General features: G+C 39.1%; 1 protein-coding gene across 4 annotated transcripts in view; it reads left to right on the plus strand.

Annotated features, from left to right (window-relative positions):
* rif1 (replication timing regulatory factor 1) overlaps nucleotides 1-16796 on the plus strand; it is a 103308-nt gene that overhangs the window by 37166 nt on the left and 49346 nt on the right. For 3 of the 4 annotated variants that reach the window (XM_059647482.1, XM_059647483.1, XM_059647485.1), the window contains exons 15-22: nucleotides 2148-2248; nucleotides 3328-3414; nucleotides 9967-10040; nucleotides 12192-12372; nucleotides 12568-12675; nucleotides 13833-13982; nucleotides 14890-14989; nucleotides 16294-16573. In XM_059647482.1, coding sequence (XP_059503465.1) covers nucleotides 2148-2248; nucleotides 3328-3414; nucleotides 9967-10040; nucleotides 12192-12372; nucleotides 12568-12675; nucleotides 13833-13982; nucleotides 14890-14989; nucleotides 16294-16573 — 1081 coding nt within the window. The remainder of the gene's footprint in view (nucleotides 1-2147; nucleotides 2249-3327; nucleotides 3415-9966; nucleotides 10041-12191; nucleotides 12373-12567; nucleotides 12676-13832; nucleotides 13983-14889; nucleotides 14990-16293; nucleotides 16574-16796) is intronic. The other variant, XM_059647484.1, reaches the window with a different exon arrangement.

Consider the following 16796-nt stretch of genomic DNA (forward strand, 5'->3'; position numbering starts at 1 on the left):
ACAACATTACATTCGCTTTCTTAATCACCGGACTCAACCTGCGAGTTAACTTCTACAGAATCCTGGACTAGCACTCCCAGATCCTTTGTACTTCGGCTTTATGGATTTTCTCACCGTTTAGAAAGTAGTCCATGCCTGTATTCTTTGTTCCAAAGTGCAAGACCTCGCATTTGCTCACGTTGAATTTCATCAGCCATTTCCTGGACCACTCTCCTTAAACTGTCTAAACCTTTCCGCAGCCTCGCCACCTACTCCAGAATGTCCCCAGTCCCTACAACCAGATCATTTAATATATAAAGTGAACAGCTGCGACCCCAACACTGAACCCTGTGGGACACCACTCGTCACCGGTTGCCATTACGAGAAAGAACCTTTTATCCTGACTCTCTGCCTTCTGTCAGACAGCCAATCCTCCATCCATGCCAGTAGCTCACCTTGAACACCATGGGTCCTCACCTTGCTCAGCAGCCTCCTGTGAGGCACCTTATCATGGCCTTTTTGAAGTCCAGATAGGAAACATCCACTGGGTTTCCCTGGTCTAACATACTTGTTACCTCTTCAGAGATTTCTAACAGGTTTGTCAGGCACGACCTCCCCTTAGTAAATCCATGCTGACTTGTTCTAATCTGACCCTGCACTTCCAGGAATTTAGAAATCTCATCCTTAACGATGGATTCTAGAGTTTTACCAACAACCGAGGTTAGGCTAATCGGCCTGTTATTTTCCATCTTTTGTCTTGATCCTTTCTTAAACAAGGGGTTACAACAGCGATTTTCCAATTATCTGGGACTTTCCCATACTCCAGTGACTTTTGAAAGATCACAACCAAAGCCTCCGCTATTTCCTCAGCCACCTCCCTCGGAACTCTAGGATGTCGAGCTCATCGGGTCGCAAGTCTTTGGCATTCCCTTTCTGAAAAGATAGTGGAAGCAGGGTCTTTGAATATTTTTAAAGTTAAGGCAGAGAGGTTCTTCATAACCAAAGATAGAAATAGTACTGAAGACGTATATGCTCCAGAACTTGCTGCTCCCCTGCCAAGTTGTTCCAGTACGGTTACACACTGGTACTTACCCAGCAATGTGGAAAATCGCCCAAGTATGTCCTGTACACAAAAAGCAGGGTAAATTGAACCCAGCCATTTACACCCCCGCCCCACAAATCAGTCTACTCTCAATCATCAGTAAGGTAACGGAAGGTGTCATCAACAGTGCTATCAAGCAGCACTTGCTCAGCTATAATCTGTTCAGTGATGCCCAGTTTGGGTTCTGCCAGGACCACTAGGCTCCTGATCACATTACAGCCTTCGTTCAAACATGAATGCAAGAGCTGAATTCCAGTGGTGAGGTAAGAGTGATAGCCCTTGGCATCAAGGAGCCCTTTCTAAACTGGAATCACTGGGAATCAGGGCAAACTCTCCAGTGGTTGGAGTCATTCCTGACACATAGGAAGTTGGTCGTAGTTGGTCAATCACCACCTGGGCATCTCTGCAGGAGTTCCTCAGGGCAGTGTCCTCAGCCCAACCATCTTCAGCTGCTTCATCAATTACCTTCCCTCCATCATCAGGTCAGAAGTGGGGATGTTTGCCAATGATTGCACAATATTCAGCATTATTTGCAAATCCTCAGATACTGAAGCAATCAGTATTCAAATGCAACAAGATCTGGACTATATCCAGGCTTGGGCTGACAAGTGGCAAGTAACATTTGTGCCACACAAATCCCCGGCTATGACCATCACCAATAAGATAATCTAACCACCACCCCGTGACATTCAATGATGTTACCATCACTGAATCCCCCACTGTCAACATCCTGAGAGTTATTGACCAGCAAGTCAACTAGACTCACCACATAAACACTGGCTACAAGAGCAGGCCAGAAGTTGGGAATGCTGTGGCAGGTAACTCACCTCCTGACTCTTCAAAGCCTCTTCTGCTAATTTATATGTTTGTGTAAGCACCCTGTTACCCCAGTGTTGCTCTGACCTTGTTATTGGCATGAAAGAAAAATGGCACTGGAATAATTCTAATCCTTTTGTATACTATCTTAACCTGCTAGAGATAGTTAAGCAAAATGTCAGGAACTTTGACTTGTGCAGAATAATGTGAAAGCGTTTGTTTCTAATATTAAGATGCTCCTTAACTTAAGGTTCAAAGAAAGAACGACAGCCATCAGAAATATTGACACTCCTGCTGCAGGCATTACAGCAGATAGTGAATTCAAATGCAATCTCTGCACAGAAAGCCTTGGTAAGTACATTAAACTATTTGTTGTTTGAAATACTTAGTTGTAACTTTTTAAAACTTGTTTATTCATTTTAGTTTAGCTGAAAAGGATAGCCTGTATTGCATTAAGTAAGTCTCTCTTTAATTACTGACTGTATGTTAATGCTGTCAAAAGTAAAAACTTCCTTTGGAGACATGCTGCAACATTTATCCCTGTTAAGTGCAGATGTACCAGTTACGTGGAATGCATTTTTGTTTCAATTGACACTTCATGGACAGAAAGTGTTCAGTTTATCTTGGGTGTATTTGTGTCGTTGAATTCTTACATTTCACTTAGCTTTTATTACTTTAAAATTAGAGTTTCTCCATCTCCTGATGTTTGTTTGAAATTTTACCCATCTTCATTTTAGAAAACAGACCACATGAAAGAATCCAGCTGTTTTCTCCAACCTCTATTTGTTTCAATCCTTATTAGACAGTGAAAAGATAAATTTTCCAATAATGTTTTTATTTCCTCTAACTGTCCTTGTGTACCTTGCCTCTTGATGACATGAAATGTACCAGTTGGACTGTAGTGACTATTTCAAAATAAACTGATCCGTTCAATGTGGAGCATCCAAATAGTGAAGTTGTTTGGAAACCAACTGTGAAATTTATACTGTCACTAATGCAAACAATTTTTTTAAAGAACCTACAAATCTAGACCTGAAATAAAATGCTGCTCAATGAAAAATGTACAATTTTAATCTATCATTACCAGTTTTTAAAAAAAACTCCCATTTCTTTGTCCTCCTTCATCTCCCTTTTGTTTTCTTACCCATCCATTTTCCTCTGATATCTTGCCCAGGATTATCCATGCTTGATCATAGATGGTTTGTGTTGACAACATTCAACTGTAGTTGCTCATTCCTCATTAAATCCTCGTGTACCCTTGAAGTGCTGAGACCAGGTGCACAGCCCTTACTGTCATTCTATTTGGATACATATTGGAAATTTTAAGTCTGAAATTTTGTGTTGTGTGATTTGCTGTCACACCCTGGTGCAAGGGAGAGTGATGTATGGAAGAATAATGCGGTTATTTTGTTGCTTGCTTTTCTTTCCAGGCTCTTATAGAGGCAACTGTCAATGGACTCCCTCAAAAGATTTTAGGATCACCAGCATACCAGGTCGCCAACATGGACCTTCTGAATGTATGCATGTATCTTGCGTTATGTTGTTGTGATGTGGGAAAAGATGTGCTGGAGTGATGAATAAAGTTCCATTACTGTTTACCAACTGCTAATCAATACAAATACCTTTTCTCGAGTTGTTCAGTTTGGGGTAGCTTAAGTATTAGACTTTGTGCGAACAAGTACAAAGTTAAGTTTTGAATCACAGAATGCCCACAATGCAGAAAGAGGCCATTTGACCCATCGAGTCTACACTGACTATTAATCAGGACTTGACTTTCTTCCTGCAGATGCTGCTGAGTTTCTACAGCAATTTCTGTTTCAAATCTCCAGCATCTGCAATTCTTTGATTTACCTTATCTTTAATATTGTTCTTCCCCATTAAGTCTTCTCCTCAGCCTTCTCCATTCCAAAGAGATCAAACTTGGTCAGTCCAGTTTTATGGCAGATACTCTCACTCTTGGCTGTATCCCTTTTAACTCTGCATTGCACATTTTCTAATTACATCATTCATGCAGTACAGTGGCCAGAACTCTGCATAGTACTAGAGTTGCAGTCTTAACTAGCACAGCTCTAACATAATCTCCCTGCTGTAAACTCTAGACCTCTGCCAATAAAAGTATCTGTACACTACCCTGACCATTTTTATTTCCTGTCCTACTGTCTTCTGAAATGTGTAGATGTACACTGCGTGTGCAACTGTTCACCTACACTTCGAATCCTACTATTTATTGTGTATTCCCATTTTCCTTTTCCCAATAAATCACTCTATGTTTCTGATTTGCGTTGTATTTAACTATTTTCGGTTCACGTGATCAATTCAGTGATATTTTAAAAAAGATATCTTGCTTTCATCCTCATATCAACTGCAATGTCAGTTTTTTGTCACATGGAAAATTTCTTGAGTCATCATTCCTATATTAAAGTCTATATCCTTGTTATATTCCAGAACGAACAAGGAGCCTAGCACTAAGCCCTCCAGTTATACAAATAAGTGTCTCTGCTCCCAGCCGGGGAGTCAGTATTGGATCTAATTTTGCCAATTTCCTTTGATCCTTTGAGCCTCATAAGCATTTTATTTTCTCACCGGGCTACATGTGGGGTCTTCTTGAATCTTGTCCAAGTCTACGAAGGTTACATCGAATGTGTTAGCCTCATTGACCAACCTAGTAGTCACTATTTTAAACAAAAAAATTCAGGCTTATTGATCAGATACAATCTACCCTTAACAAATCCATGTTGACTGTCCCTGAATTTTCCATGCTTCTATAATGATTTGTATCATTGCAGAAAGTTATCTACTCGTTTCCCTGACATTGAGGCTAGGCTGTGTGGCCTACAATGATTTGTACTATCCATTCTGCCCTTTTTTTATACAACATCAGAAATCTTCCTGTGACATAACTATAAGCTATTGAAGATTGTGAAAAATATAGTGAGAATTCTTTTATTTCTTCCCTTGCTTAGACCGTAAGATTTGGAGAAAAATTGTCATTTAGCCCATCAAGTCTGTTCCATCATTCGATTGTGGTTGATATGTTTTTCAACACCTTTCACCTGCCTTCTGTCCATTATCCCTGATTCCCTTTATTAATCAAGAATCCATTTCTCTGTCTTAAATATGCTCAGTGACTATTGGCAGAGCCTTCTTTGGCAATGAATTCCACAGATTCACCACCCTCTAACTTGGCCTCCACAATCCTCTATGGCAATGGGTTTCACAGATTCACCACCCCCGCTGAAGAAATTCCTCATTTCAATTCAAAAAGGTCTTTCCTTCACTCCGAGGATGTGCCCTCGGATTCTAGTCTGTCCTGCTTGTGGAAACATCATCTCCACAGCAACACTATCCAGGCCTCTGAATATGTTGTAGGTTTCAGTGAGATCCCCCCTCATTTTGTTTAAACTCCATCGAGTACAGACCCAGGGACCTCACTTACTCCTCTTATGACAAGCTCGTCATCCTTGCAATCATTCTTGTAAACCACCTCTGTGCTCTTTCCAAAGCTAGCCCACCCATTATATTGTGGAACCCAAAACTGCACACTATTCCAAATGCAGAGCCTTGTATGATCTTAGCAGTACATCCATGTTGTATTCTAGCCCTCTTGAAATGATTTGCCTCCCTCACTGCCAACTGTGAACCAATGTGTAAACCTGAAGAGAATCCTGAGCTAAGACTCCCAAGTAACTTTGTGCTTCACATTTCTGAAGCCCTTCACTGTTTAGAAAATAGCCTATATCTCTTCACCCTACCTGAATGTGTAACCACACACTTAACCACATTGTACTTTACCTGCCACTTCTTTGCTCCTGGCCTGTCAAAATTCTTCTGCAGCTTCCCTCCTTAGTCAACATTACCTGCCGCCACCACCACCCACCAGTCTGTGCCATCTGCAAACTAGGCAACAATGCTTTCGGTTCTTTCATCCAGTTTGTTAATGAATAATTATCGTTCTTGCACTGCCTCTTCTTTTCGTAGAATACATTTCAGCTACATCTGGTGATTATTTTTTCACCCACTTTAAAGAATGCAGGACATATTTTAATATTCCCCCCTCTCTCTCAAAATTTCTTTCGTTCCTCCTATTTTACTTTTTATATTCTTTGTCACTAGGGTTGGTGTAGATTTGAGAGTCCCAACATTTTTGGAAGTGACACTGATTTTTTTTTTAAGCCCATTATTCTACTGTACTGCATTTCAGTTTAGTAAAATCCAGAATTACCACCTCATTTGTTGTGCTTGCTGTAAATATTACCAAGAAAGTTCTTCTGAATGCATTTTAGAAATTCTGCATCCTTTATCTCTTCAATGAATTTCTTCCAACTTATTTTAGGATATTTGATATTCCCTAATGCTACCTTTTCTGCAGTTGGCCGCATTTGTTGTTCTTCCTCTAATTCTTTGGTGTTCTATTATATGTTCCGAGCCACAAGATTGTCTCTGTCTCTTATTGTTTTTGTTCTGTAGTTTTAACATTCTACTATATTAACCCTCTTCACAACCTTAATTGATTTGTTTTGCATTATGACCAGCATGGTCCAGTTTTTTACTTCCCTTTTTATGTGGGAAATCCTGGGAACAGGAATGTTGAGCTGCCGTTCCTGCTACTTATTTAAGCTTTCATTTTCACTAATATTTCAGTAATAGCACCCCTTGAAGTGCCTACCTGTAACCAAAATGTATCTGTCATGTTCACAGACTCGTTGAATTGCAATATATGCAATATATTTCTTCCGTGTGCTCCAGTTTCCTCCCACCGTCCAAAGATGTGCAGGTTAGGTGGATCAGCCATGCTAAAATTGCCCATAGTGTTCAGGGGTGTGTGGGTTCTAGGGAGATGGGTCTGGGTGGGATGCCCCAAGGGCCGGTGTGGACTTGTTGGGCTGAAGGGCCTGTTTCCACATTGTAAGGAACCTAATCTAGTCTAATCACATTAACTTTCTGCATCTGTTGCCAGTTTCGCTTGTCTTCCTCCTGAACCTGCACTTCAGCTCCCGTTCACCTGCCACACAGGTTTCAACAGATCTCAATAGTACTAGCATATGTGGCTCTGGCTCCACTGAGGTTGTACCTTCCCTAAAACCAGTACAAAATCTCAGGAATCTCAATTTCTTTCCAGCCAAGCAGCCACCTACACTGTCTTCTTCTGTATTTTGTTGCATTCAGAGCAGTGGGGAGATGGTTAATTTCATAATCTTGCTTTTTTTAAAAAAAAATGATGTTAATACATTTTTACTCCATTGCGCCTACCCTGCCATTCGATAAGATCAAAGCTGATCTGCATGCAGCCCTAACTGCTTTCCTGAATGACTTCATAATATTTGACAATCAAAATGCTCTCTAACTCAGTCTTGAATACTCATTGACTCAGCACTCACTGTTTTCTGTTGAAATTCTTATTTTCTCTGTCCCATTTCAAAACTTGCTTTCTCTGTCTTAAATGGGAGACTCCTGATTTCTTAATCTGTCCCATAAATATAGATCCCGAATGAAGGGAACCTTTTCTCTCTCGGAATCTACTCCATCAAAGCCCATTCAGAATCTTATGTTTCAGTAAGATTACCTCTTTTTCTTCTAAATCCTAATGAATATAGTTCCAGCCTTCTCAACATATATTTCAGAATCTGACGCCTTCAGCCTAGGAGTCAGTCTGGTGGACCTTCTCTGAATTGTGCCCAATGTAATTATATTCTTTTATAGGGAGTCAAAAACTGTACACTATAACCCAACCCTAATTCTTTGTAGTTATTGCCAGACCTTCCTACCATCCCCTTCCCTTGCAGTAAAGAAAAATATTCCATTACTAGCTGTTCTGGAAAATTAACTTTTGTGGTTTGTCAGGCCTTCTGTACCATGACATTTGAAGAATGTAGAACATTACAGTGCAATACAAGCCCAATGGCCCCTGATGTTGCGCGACCTATGAAACCAAACTGAAGCCTATCTAACCTACACTATTCGATTATCATCATCACTGTTTTGCCTCTGTTATCTATTTTGCTGTTCTCCCTGGCAAAGTGAAGAATTTCATGTTACTTCATCTGTCTTTTTTTTGAGTCTTTTTATTTGATCACAGCCTGTGAGCATAACTGTCTAGGCTGGAATTCATTGCTGATTCTCAATTTCCCTGAAAGTGCTGGGGAGCTGCTGCCTCTAACTGTATCGGTGCAAGGCATAGGTACACCAATGGCACTGTTCCAGGATTTTGACCAAAGGAACAGCAACACTTCAAAATCAGGATGATGTGTGTCCATTTGCAAATTCTATTGTTTGCAGAATGTCTTATCTTTGTATTAGATACAAAGTTGGTTTGCTACAGTCAGTTCCTTCAACCACTTTTTTTTAAGATAAATCACAAATGGCTAACCCCCACCTCTGCAATATTCCTCAGTTAGCACTCTGAGTTATTGTTTTGCCAAACTGAAAATGACCTATTTACCTCCACTTTTTCGTGTTAATTATCTATCCGTGTTAATTTTCTATCCATGTTAATGTATCACCTTCGATTATGAGCTTCATTTTCACATTCTCAAATACCTTTTGGAAATCTAAATACATTAAATCTGATAGCCTTCGTATCCTGCTTGTTACATCTTCAAAGAGCACTGAAAATTTGTCAATTTTAATCACCTTTGTTAACAATCATGGATCCTGCCTTTATTGTATTATGATTTTATGAATATCCTTTTATCTCAGTGTATTCTAGCACTTTCCTAATAACAAATTTTAGGCTAATTGACCTACAGTTTCTATTTTTTGAATGCGTCTTGCAACAAAATATAAACTCGCTTTAAAAAAATCAGAAGAACAAGTTATGTGCCAAGCATTGTTAGTTTCTTGTTAAAACCATAAGAAATGGGAATAGGAGTAGACCATTCGGCCCCTGAAGCCTGCTGTGCCATTCAGTAGCATTGTGCCTGTTTCATATCAACAGATTAGACGACAGCCATTTGCTGGTTGATTTCTCTGCACTGCCTGATCAATCAATCAGTCAGTCTGACTGTTTTGATGATCACCATTAATTACCATGGTGAATGCACCAATCTGCAAACTCCTCGTACAGTATGAATGTTGTGAATCCTTTATCTTTCCTCTCATTCATTCCACTTGTTCTTGCAAATTGTCCTGATACATGTAATACATGTGGCTTGAACAGTGTCTTTCTTCAGAAATGCATTCAAATTAAATGATTATATTCCTGGTAATGCAGAACTTGAGCGTTGTTCTTAAAAGGTACTTTACTTTTGAAGTAAAATCAAGTCTTGCAGCATCTACAGAGAGTAAAATAAAGTTAACATTTTCAGTCCGATATGATTTCTTTGGAATTCCCATGAAAAATAATTCAATTTAGTTGAAGCGCTTTGCCTTGCACTTGGAACAATTTACAAGAAATACCAATGTAAAAAGAAATCCAAGTTTATTCTGTAGGAGGTGAGTGCTGACAAGTTGGCAGTTAACTTTTAGTTAATAAAGTGTGAAGCTGGATGAACACAGCAGGCCAAGCAACATCTCAGGAGCACAAAAGCTGACGTTTCGGGCCTAGACCCTTCATCAGAGCTCTCTGATGAAGGGTCTAGGCCCGAAACGTCAGCTTTTGTGCTCCTGAGATGCTGCTTGGCCTGCTGTGTTCATCCAGCTTCACAGTTTATTGTCTTGGATTCTCCAGCATCTGCAGTTCCCATTATCTCAGTTAACTTTTAGTCGTCATTTAACTGATGTATTCTCCATATTTGTGCTTCTACACATCAGAGGTCATTTGCCTATTAATCAGCGCCCACCTCTTGCAGTCTGAATATGTTTTTCCTTTCGGTTTTTATTATGTTATTCTTTTACATTAGTATTGTGGGTTGTCAGGTGAGTGTAGGACAAAAACATTTTAGCCACAATTTTTGTAGTCAACTTGCCTGTATGTGGGCAAGGTGACTAACATGAAATATACAGCAAGTATCAATGTTGGTTTCTTCTGTTGTGGTTTTTTTGTCAATGTTCTTACATTTTGTTTAACACTATTAGAAATTAAGAAATCCGTTTCGTAAATTAATTTAATCAAATTTGTATTGTAATTTCAGGGTACTCCTGCACTCTTCATGATCATCCTGCTGTTTCACAGCAATTTACTGGAAGGTTGTGTGGTTGAAGACAGGTGCGTCTATGCACTTTACTGTCAACACCTATGGATTTATCTCTGTTAATGTTACCTACTTCCTAAATATGTTTGAAGTACAATGTATGTTTTCATCTTGACTATGATTTAATTACATGGGGATTTTATCATGTTTAGTAACTATCTTTTTTTTTCCTGCTCTACGTAAGAAACTGAATTGCTGGCTCTTGTTCTTAATCCAAATATACATTGGCTTGACTCTTAATATTTAGTCAACCATTACTCAACATCTGATGGTATTATACACAAAAATAATTCTTCAGTGAGTTGAGAGGGACTGCTTTTGACCTCAAGGCAGCTTTGATATCAAGGAGCCCTAACAAAACTGGAATCACTGAAAATCAGGAGGAAAACTCTCCACTGGTTAGAGATGTATCTAGCAAAAGAGAAAGTTGGTTACGGTTGTCTGCAGTCAATTATTTCAGTCTCGGGAGGTCTTTGCAGAAGTCCCTCAGGGTAATGTCCCCAGCCCAACTACCTTTTGGTTGTTTCATCAACAACTTTCCTTCTGTCATGAGGTCATATATATAGGTGTGTTTGCTGCTGATTGCAATGTTCTCCAGCCTTTACCATGACTTGCTTACTGAAGTGGTTGTTGTTCATATGCAGCAAGGCCTAGGCAATGTCCTGGCTACAAGTGGCAAATAACATTCATGTCACATAAGTGTTAGGGAATGATTTATCTCCAACAAGAGAAGGCTTAACTGTTGCCTGTTAACATTCATTGCAAACCAGTTGTTGAATGCCTCACGAGTAACAATCCGAGGCTTACTATTGACCACAAGCTGAACTATACCAGTCATATAAACATTGTGGCTGCAAGAGCAGGTCAGAGGTTAGGAATTCTGCAGTAAGTTACCACCTGTTTCTCCAATGCCTGTCTATTGTGTACAAGGCTCGTGTCAAGAGTATGATGAAATACTCTTTCACTTGCCAAGAAGGTACAGCTCCAAAAAGCACTCTAAGCTTGACACCATTCAAGGCAAAACTGCTTGGTGCCACCTCAATGACTATATTCAATTTTCACTCCCTTTGTTGCTGAAGTAGTGGCAGCAATTTATGCCATGTACAAGATACACTGGTAACTCATCAAGCCAGATCTATAGCACCTTCCAAATCCGCGCCTCCTGACACCTGAAGGACGGGGCAGCGGTTAAAATACAAGACCGCCATCTACAAGGTTCAAATGAAAATGTATATGAAAAAGTTGTTTTGAGGAAAAAGATATAAAATGGGGTAAAAAATGTTTGAGACGTTCTATTTATGCAGTCTGTTATGGTCTGGAATGCACTGTTGAGGAAGGTAGTTGGAGCTGATTCAAAAAAAATTTAAAGGATGAAAGTAGGTGGGCTATAAGGAAAGGAAAAAGGATTGTGGGGATGCTAAGATTGCTTTTTCAGAGAGTTGGAACAGACAACATGGGTCAAATAGAAGTTCCCCTGCTGCAGGACACTGGAATTTTGAAATCCTATCAAGTTTCTACATAAAGTTATGGAAACTCAGTGTCTTATTGCGAGGATGGTAGGATATAAATGTCAGGAAATCTCACGACTCGTGCAGGAGGATTGGTGAGATTGTGCCTCTACAATATTTTTGGTCTTTTTTTTTAATGAAAAAGCAATACGTGCATTGCAAGCAGTTCAAGGAAGGTTCATTTGGCTGATTTGTAGAATTAAGAGTTACCTTTATCGGACAATGTACTTTAATTCATTGAAGTTTAGAAGTAGTGTTGTGGGTTTTTTAAACTGAATTAATCTGATGCCTTAGAAATAGCAGAAACTGCAGATGCTGGAAAATTTGAGATAACAAGGTGTAGAGCTGGATGAACACAGCAGGCTAAGCAGCATCAGAGGAGCAGGAGGGCTGACGTTTCGTGCCTAGACCCTTCTTCAGAAAACCTGGTGCCTTCTCTTGCTGAACACTACGTGACTTTTCTGAGGTGGATTTTTTTAAAAAACTATTTTGGTATAAGTTGTTGGAGTTGTACATTTAATGAAAGCTCAGCTTGTGGCGGGATTCCAAATTATTTATCACTGAACTGCAGTTGATTACTGGGAAACATATGACACAATTGGAGTGTTTCTACAGGTGCCGTGTACTGACTTTTTTTATGTTTAATCTTTAATTCAGGTTTTTTGTGACACTGGAGACGCTTGTTGAATATGGATTGTCTGGTCCCACATGTTCATTAGCATTCAGTGAATCAGTTTTAAATGTTATTAACCAATCTGCAATGCTGGTCACAGACAAGGAGCACCTTTGGCGAATGTGGAGCATTGTTGTTAACCCGTTGACCGAACGTGTGACCCAGGTATGATGGTTATAACCTAGAATGCTGTCTCCTTTACCCATTCTGTTCTTTTTTTTTTGTGATTTACAAGATCAATATTCTGTAGGCCGTTTTTATATACGTGGTACACCCATCAAATTCTACACTCTTAAACATTTAAACATAAGATGTTGTGTTAATATTAATTCTAAAATTGAGATTTTGTATTTTTTTTAGACCAATGAAGTAAATCAAGGGGATGCACTTGAGCATAATTTCAGTGCTATGTACATTGCGTTGATGCTACCCATAAATCATTTGTTTTCAATGCAAAACTTTCCACAGGTAACCATAATTTTTTTTTACATATCCAAAAATATGTAATTTAGTCGGATAATGTACGGTTCTAGTCTCTAATGACAAATTATATGTAAAGATACTGGCAAAAATATTGTACAAGTTTAAAGCCAGAATCAAATGGTTATTATCACTCAGGAAATGCTTGGAAAAGAGGATGCTAAGACGTAAACTCAAGGAGTTTCTTACAACTGTGAAAGGGTGTTAGTGAGATATGTGTGTTGATGAAAATGTTATTTTCTGTAAATACACACACCTCTGAGCCAGAAGTCCTGGGTTTAAGTCCCAACTGTGCCAAAGGTAGGGACTCTGCTTCTGAGCCTGAAAAGCCAAACAAGGGGTTGTATGTACTTGACAGTTAAATTTAATAAGACCTGATCACTAAATTTGCAGATGCTGCAAAGATAGGATTTTTTAAAAAAGATCTTGAGGAGGATCTGAGTATGCAAATAGCATAGCTCGAGTGCATCTGTATAATGTGGGAAAATACAAGTTTTTTTCACTTTGGCAAGAGAAGTAAAACAAAAGACAGTATTATATGAAGTGAGAATGACTGCAGAATTCTGATATGTAAAATGATTTAAGTATTCAACTGCATGAGTCACCAGAGATTAAATACCAAAGTACAACAAATAATTAAGAAGGCTGATAGAATGCTACCCTTTACGATGAGAGGATTTAATTGTAAATATGAGGATGTTATGCTTTAGTTTCACAGAGCATTAGTGAGACCTTGACTACAGTGGTACAACTTTTGCCGCCTTCTTTTAAGGGTGGATGTATGTGGCAGGACATGGTTCAGAGAACGCTTACTAGATTGATATCTGGAATGAATGAAGAATGGTTTGTTTCTGGTGTTCGGAAGAGTGAGGGATGACTTTGTGTATGGAAATAGTTATTGATTTAGAAAGGACGTGAGCATCATAGAATAAGTAGATGTAGTTCTCTTGTTGTGCCTTACCATTTAAGCAGAAATGGTTACAACTATATTCACTATAGAATTGATAATTTCTGTAAACTGCACACGTGCATTAAGAATTTGTTAAATTGCTAAAAGCACTATACGAAAGATGTAATGGGTGTAATATATATGTAATGAATTCTATACTTACAAAATTTGTTATTTTATCTCTTCTGCCCTTCAGCCTACAATGAAGTCACTACTGAGAACGTGGGCTGAGTTGTATAAAACATTTGCTCGCTGTGCAGCTCTTGTGGCAACAGCAGAAGCCAATGTTTGCTGTGAGGAATTAAGTGTCAAAATCTTGTCTGCACTGGATGATGCTACCTTATCTGTAAGTAGTTATTTATACACCCAAGTGGAGCTGATTTGTCTACAAGAATATTCAGTGCTTTAGGCGTACGTATTGCAGAATTATCTCCGATCTGTTAACCATTTCATTTTATTTCCTACAGCCTAACTTCTCAGCCTTGTATCCAGCTTTAAATTGCCCTGAAATAGAATCTGCGGAATAGCTCTTTTAGCAAGTGCTGTTTGTTTTTAACCCTAACCAGTTTCCATACTACCTGTAATTGATAGTTTGAAAGTGTGAATCCCAAGAACAAGATACATCAGCAACTGTACATGAATTATTCACCTTATCGTATCATTTAAGATAATTGAGTAATTTGCTCTAATTATCTGCAGGTTGTAATTAAGGGTAAGATGTAGAAAAATAGTACACCTTTCATTGACCACTTCTGCATCAGGCAAACAAATCAGTTGATCTATACAATCTAAGTATTCGGCACTTTTGGAATATATCATGCATATGGCTTGCAATCTGGCAACAGGTCTTATGTTCTTTTCTGTACCATCTCATAATCCAGGGGAAATGCACTCAAGGTAATTGTAGGCAGGATCTATAACTCAAACTATAACGTAATTTATGAAGGAAAACTGGGAAATATTCGACTTTTTTAACATTTGAAGATGCCTGAAGGGTAACGAAGTGGCACAAAACATAAAGTAAATCTGTATTACTGCTGTTAATCAGTAGCCTAGAGATGAGAATAATGTTCGGGGATTCTTCAGTGTAATCAGCTAATAAAATGTGCCACTTACTAATTATGGGGGTTAACGTAACATGATGGAAGCCCAGTATATTTCTTAATCGATGAATTAATTCTCTTCTTGTCATAGTACAATAAATACATAGTAACTAAGAATAGTTTAATCGAGGATTCCTCTCCTTTCTCCAGAGTTCATCTACATTGGATGCCATTGTTCATGTTCTGAATGTGATGGTCGACTGTATTGATTTCTCTCAGTTCTCAACAAAGTTTCAGCAAAAATCAAGTAGTACGTATCCCACTTCTCATAATTACACTGCAGTATGCATTGTTGTAAATCGAGAGAATTGTGGCATAATATTTTTGGAAATTAGATTAGATTCCCTACAGTGTGGAAACGGGCCCTTCGGCCCAACAAGTTCACACCGCCCCTTGAAGCAACCCACCCAGATCTGTCCCCCTATAACCCCCACACACCCCTGAACACTGCGGGCAATTTAGCATGGCCAATCCACCTAACCTGCACATCTTTGGACTGAGGGAAGAAACCGGAGCACCCACTGGAAACCCATGCGGACACGGGGAGAATGTGCAAACTCCGCACAGACGGTTGCCCAAGGCTGTAATTGAATCTGGGTCCCTGGTGCTGAGAGGCTGCAGTGCTAACCACTGAGCCACCGTGCCACCCCAAATTTGCCAAAGGGCTCAGTGAGACTCGAACTCTCACCCCCTGGTTTACAAGACCAGTGCTCTAGCCACTGAGCTATGGAGCCAGTGACGTAATCCAAGCAGGTCTAACTTTGCTTCAGGAGATAGGGGTTTAGGTGAAACACTAAAATATTTTACTTAACCATTTACTCCAAATGTAACCAATATCTGAAACTGGGAGAGGCCATAAATTGGGATAACTCATCTTTGTGTCTTAAGAATTCAAATAAATCTAATTTTCTGCCCACTTCCAGGCTGGGTACCTCAGTCAAAATTATCCTGAAATCTGAAGTAATTTGCTCGTTGCTCCCTGAAAATTTTTGTATTTATTACTCAATGACGGCTAAAAATGTTTGTCACAATTAAGCACTACATTTACATTAACACTGCTGGAATGCATTAGTATGCTATCATTTGTTCCAGGGCATTGAATCCTGGTCAAAACTGGTGTTTAGACAGTTACTTTCAGATTTATCCAGCATAAATTCCGAAAACGATGCTGCTCAAACTAAATACTAAAATCTTAGCAGAATTAGTAGTGTCATCTTTCTGGTGAATTACCATTGTTCTTTTGAACTTGAGATCTCACGTTGTCAGCCAGAATGGTTTTACCATTTAACTAGGTGTCCCAACCTGTGAAAAGCACAGATTTTATTCTTTAGGACTGACATTATTCTGCTTGATTGGAAAGATTCCCCATAATGTTTTCAAACAGTTTAGCAAACTTAGCAAAATTTCGGAAGCCCGCAAATGAGTAACCAAAAGCCAGTAACCATAAGTCAGTAACCAGTTTAAGAATACTAAATTTGGAATGTCAAGTGTATTATTTGCATTTGTAATTACCGTGAATAACTAAGTTTATCAATTGCGTTCTCTCCTTTTTAGCACCTCATACCCCTACTCACTGGCTAACGAAGAAACAGGAACCTCTAGGAAATCTAACTTCGCTGCTCAAACTTTTAGTGAAGATCACAGATGCTTTTCATGCACTAAGTTCCAGTGAATCTCAATTTGAAACACCAACAGCAGGAATGATATCCATTGGTGTTGGTATTGTCAGCATTCTGTCCAGTATCTTCAATCACTTATGTGTGGCTTCAGTAATTCAAGCAGTTTTAACCAACTTGGCATGCTCCATATCAGTCTTCTACGAAAGGACTTCAGGGTATGTATTCGAATTGTGTGCATTTTAACCTCACAATTGACAGTCTCACCTAAGTGAGATAAAAGATTGGTGGTGAATGATGTCAAAGACCAAACAGTGCTATGTAGTTTGATATCACTTAATGCTCTGTTAATGTGCAGTGTAGTGCATTTGTGTAATTGTATTTTGCCACGAAGCCTAATTGCTGTAACCATACTCAGTTGGTTAGGTTAATTGCTCTTCC

The sequence above is a fragment of the Stegostoma tigrinum genome, chromosome 7, assembly GCF_030684315.1.
Source record: "Stegostoma tigrinum isolate sSteTig4 chromosome 7, sSteTig4.hap1, whole genome shotgun sequence".
Classification (NCBI taxonomy): domain Eukaryota; kingdom Metazoa; phylum Chordata; class Chondrichthyes; order Orectolobiformes; family Stegostomatidae; genus Stegostoma; species Stegostoma tigrinum.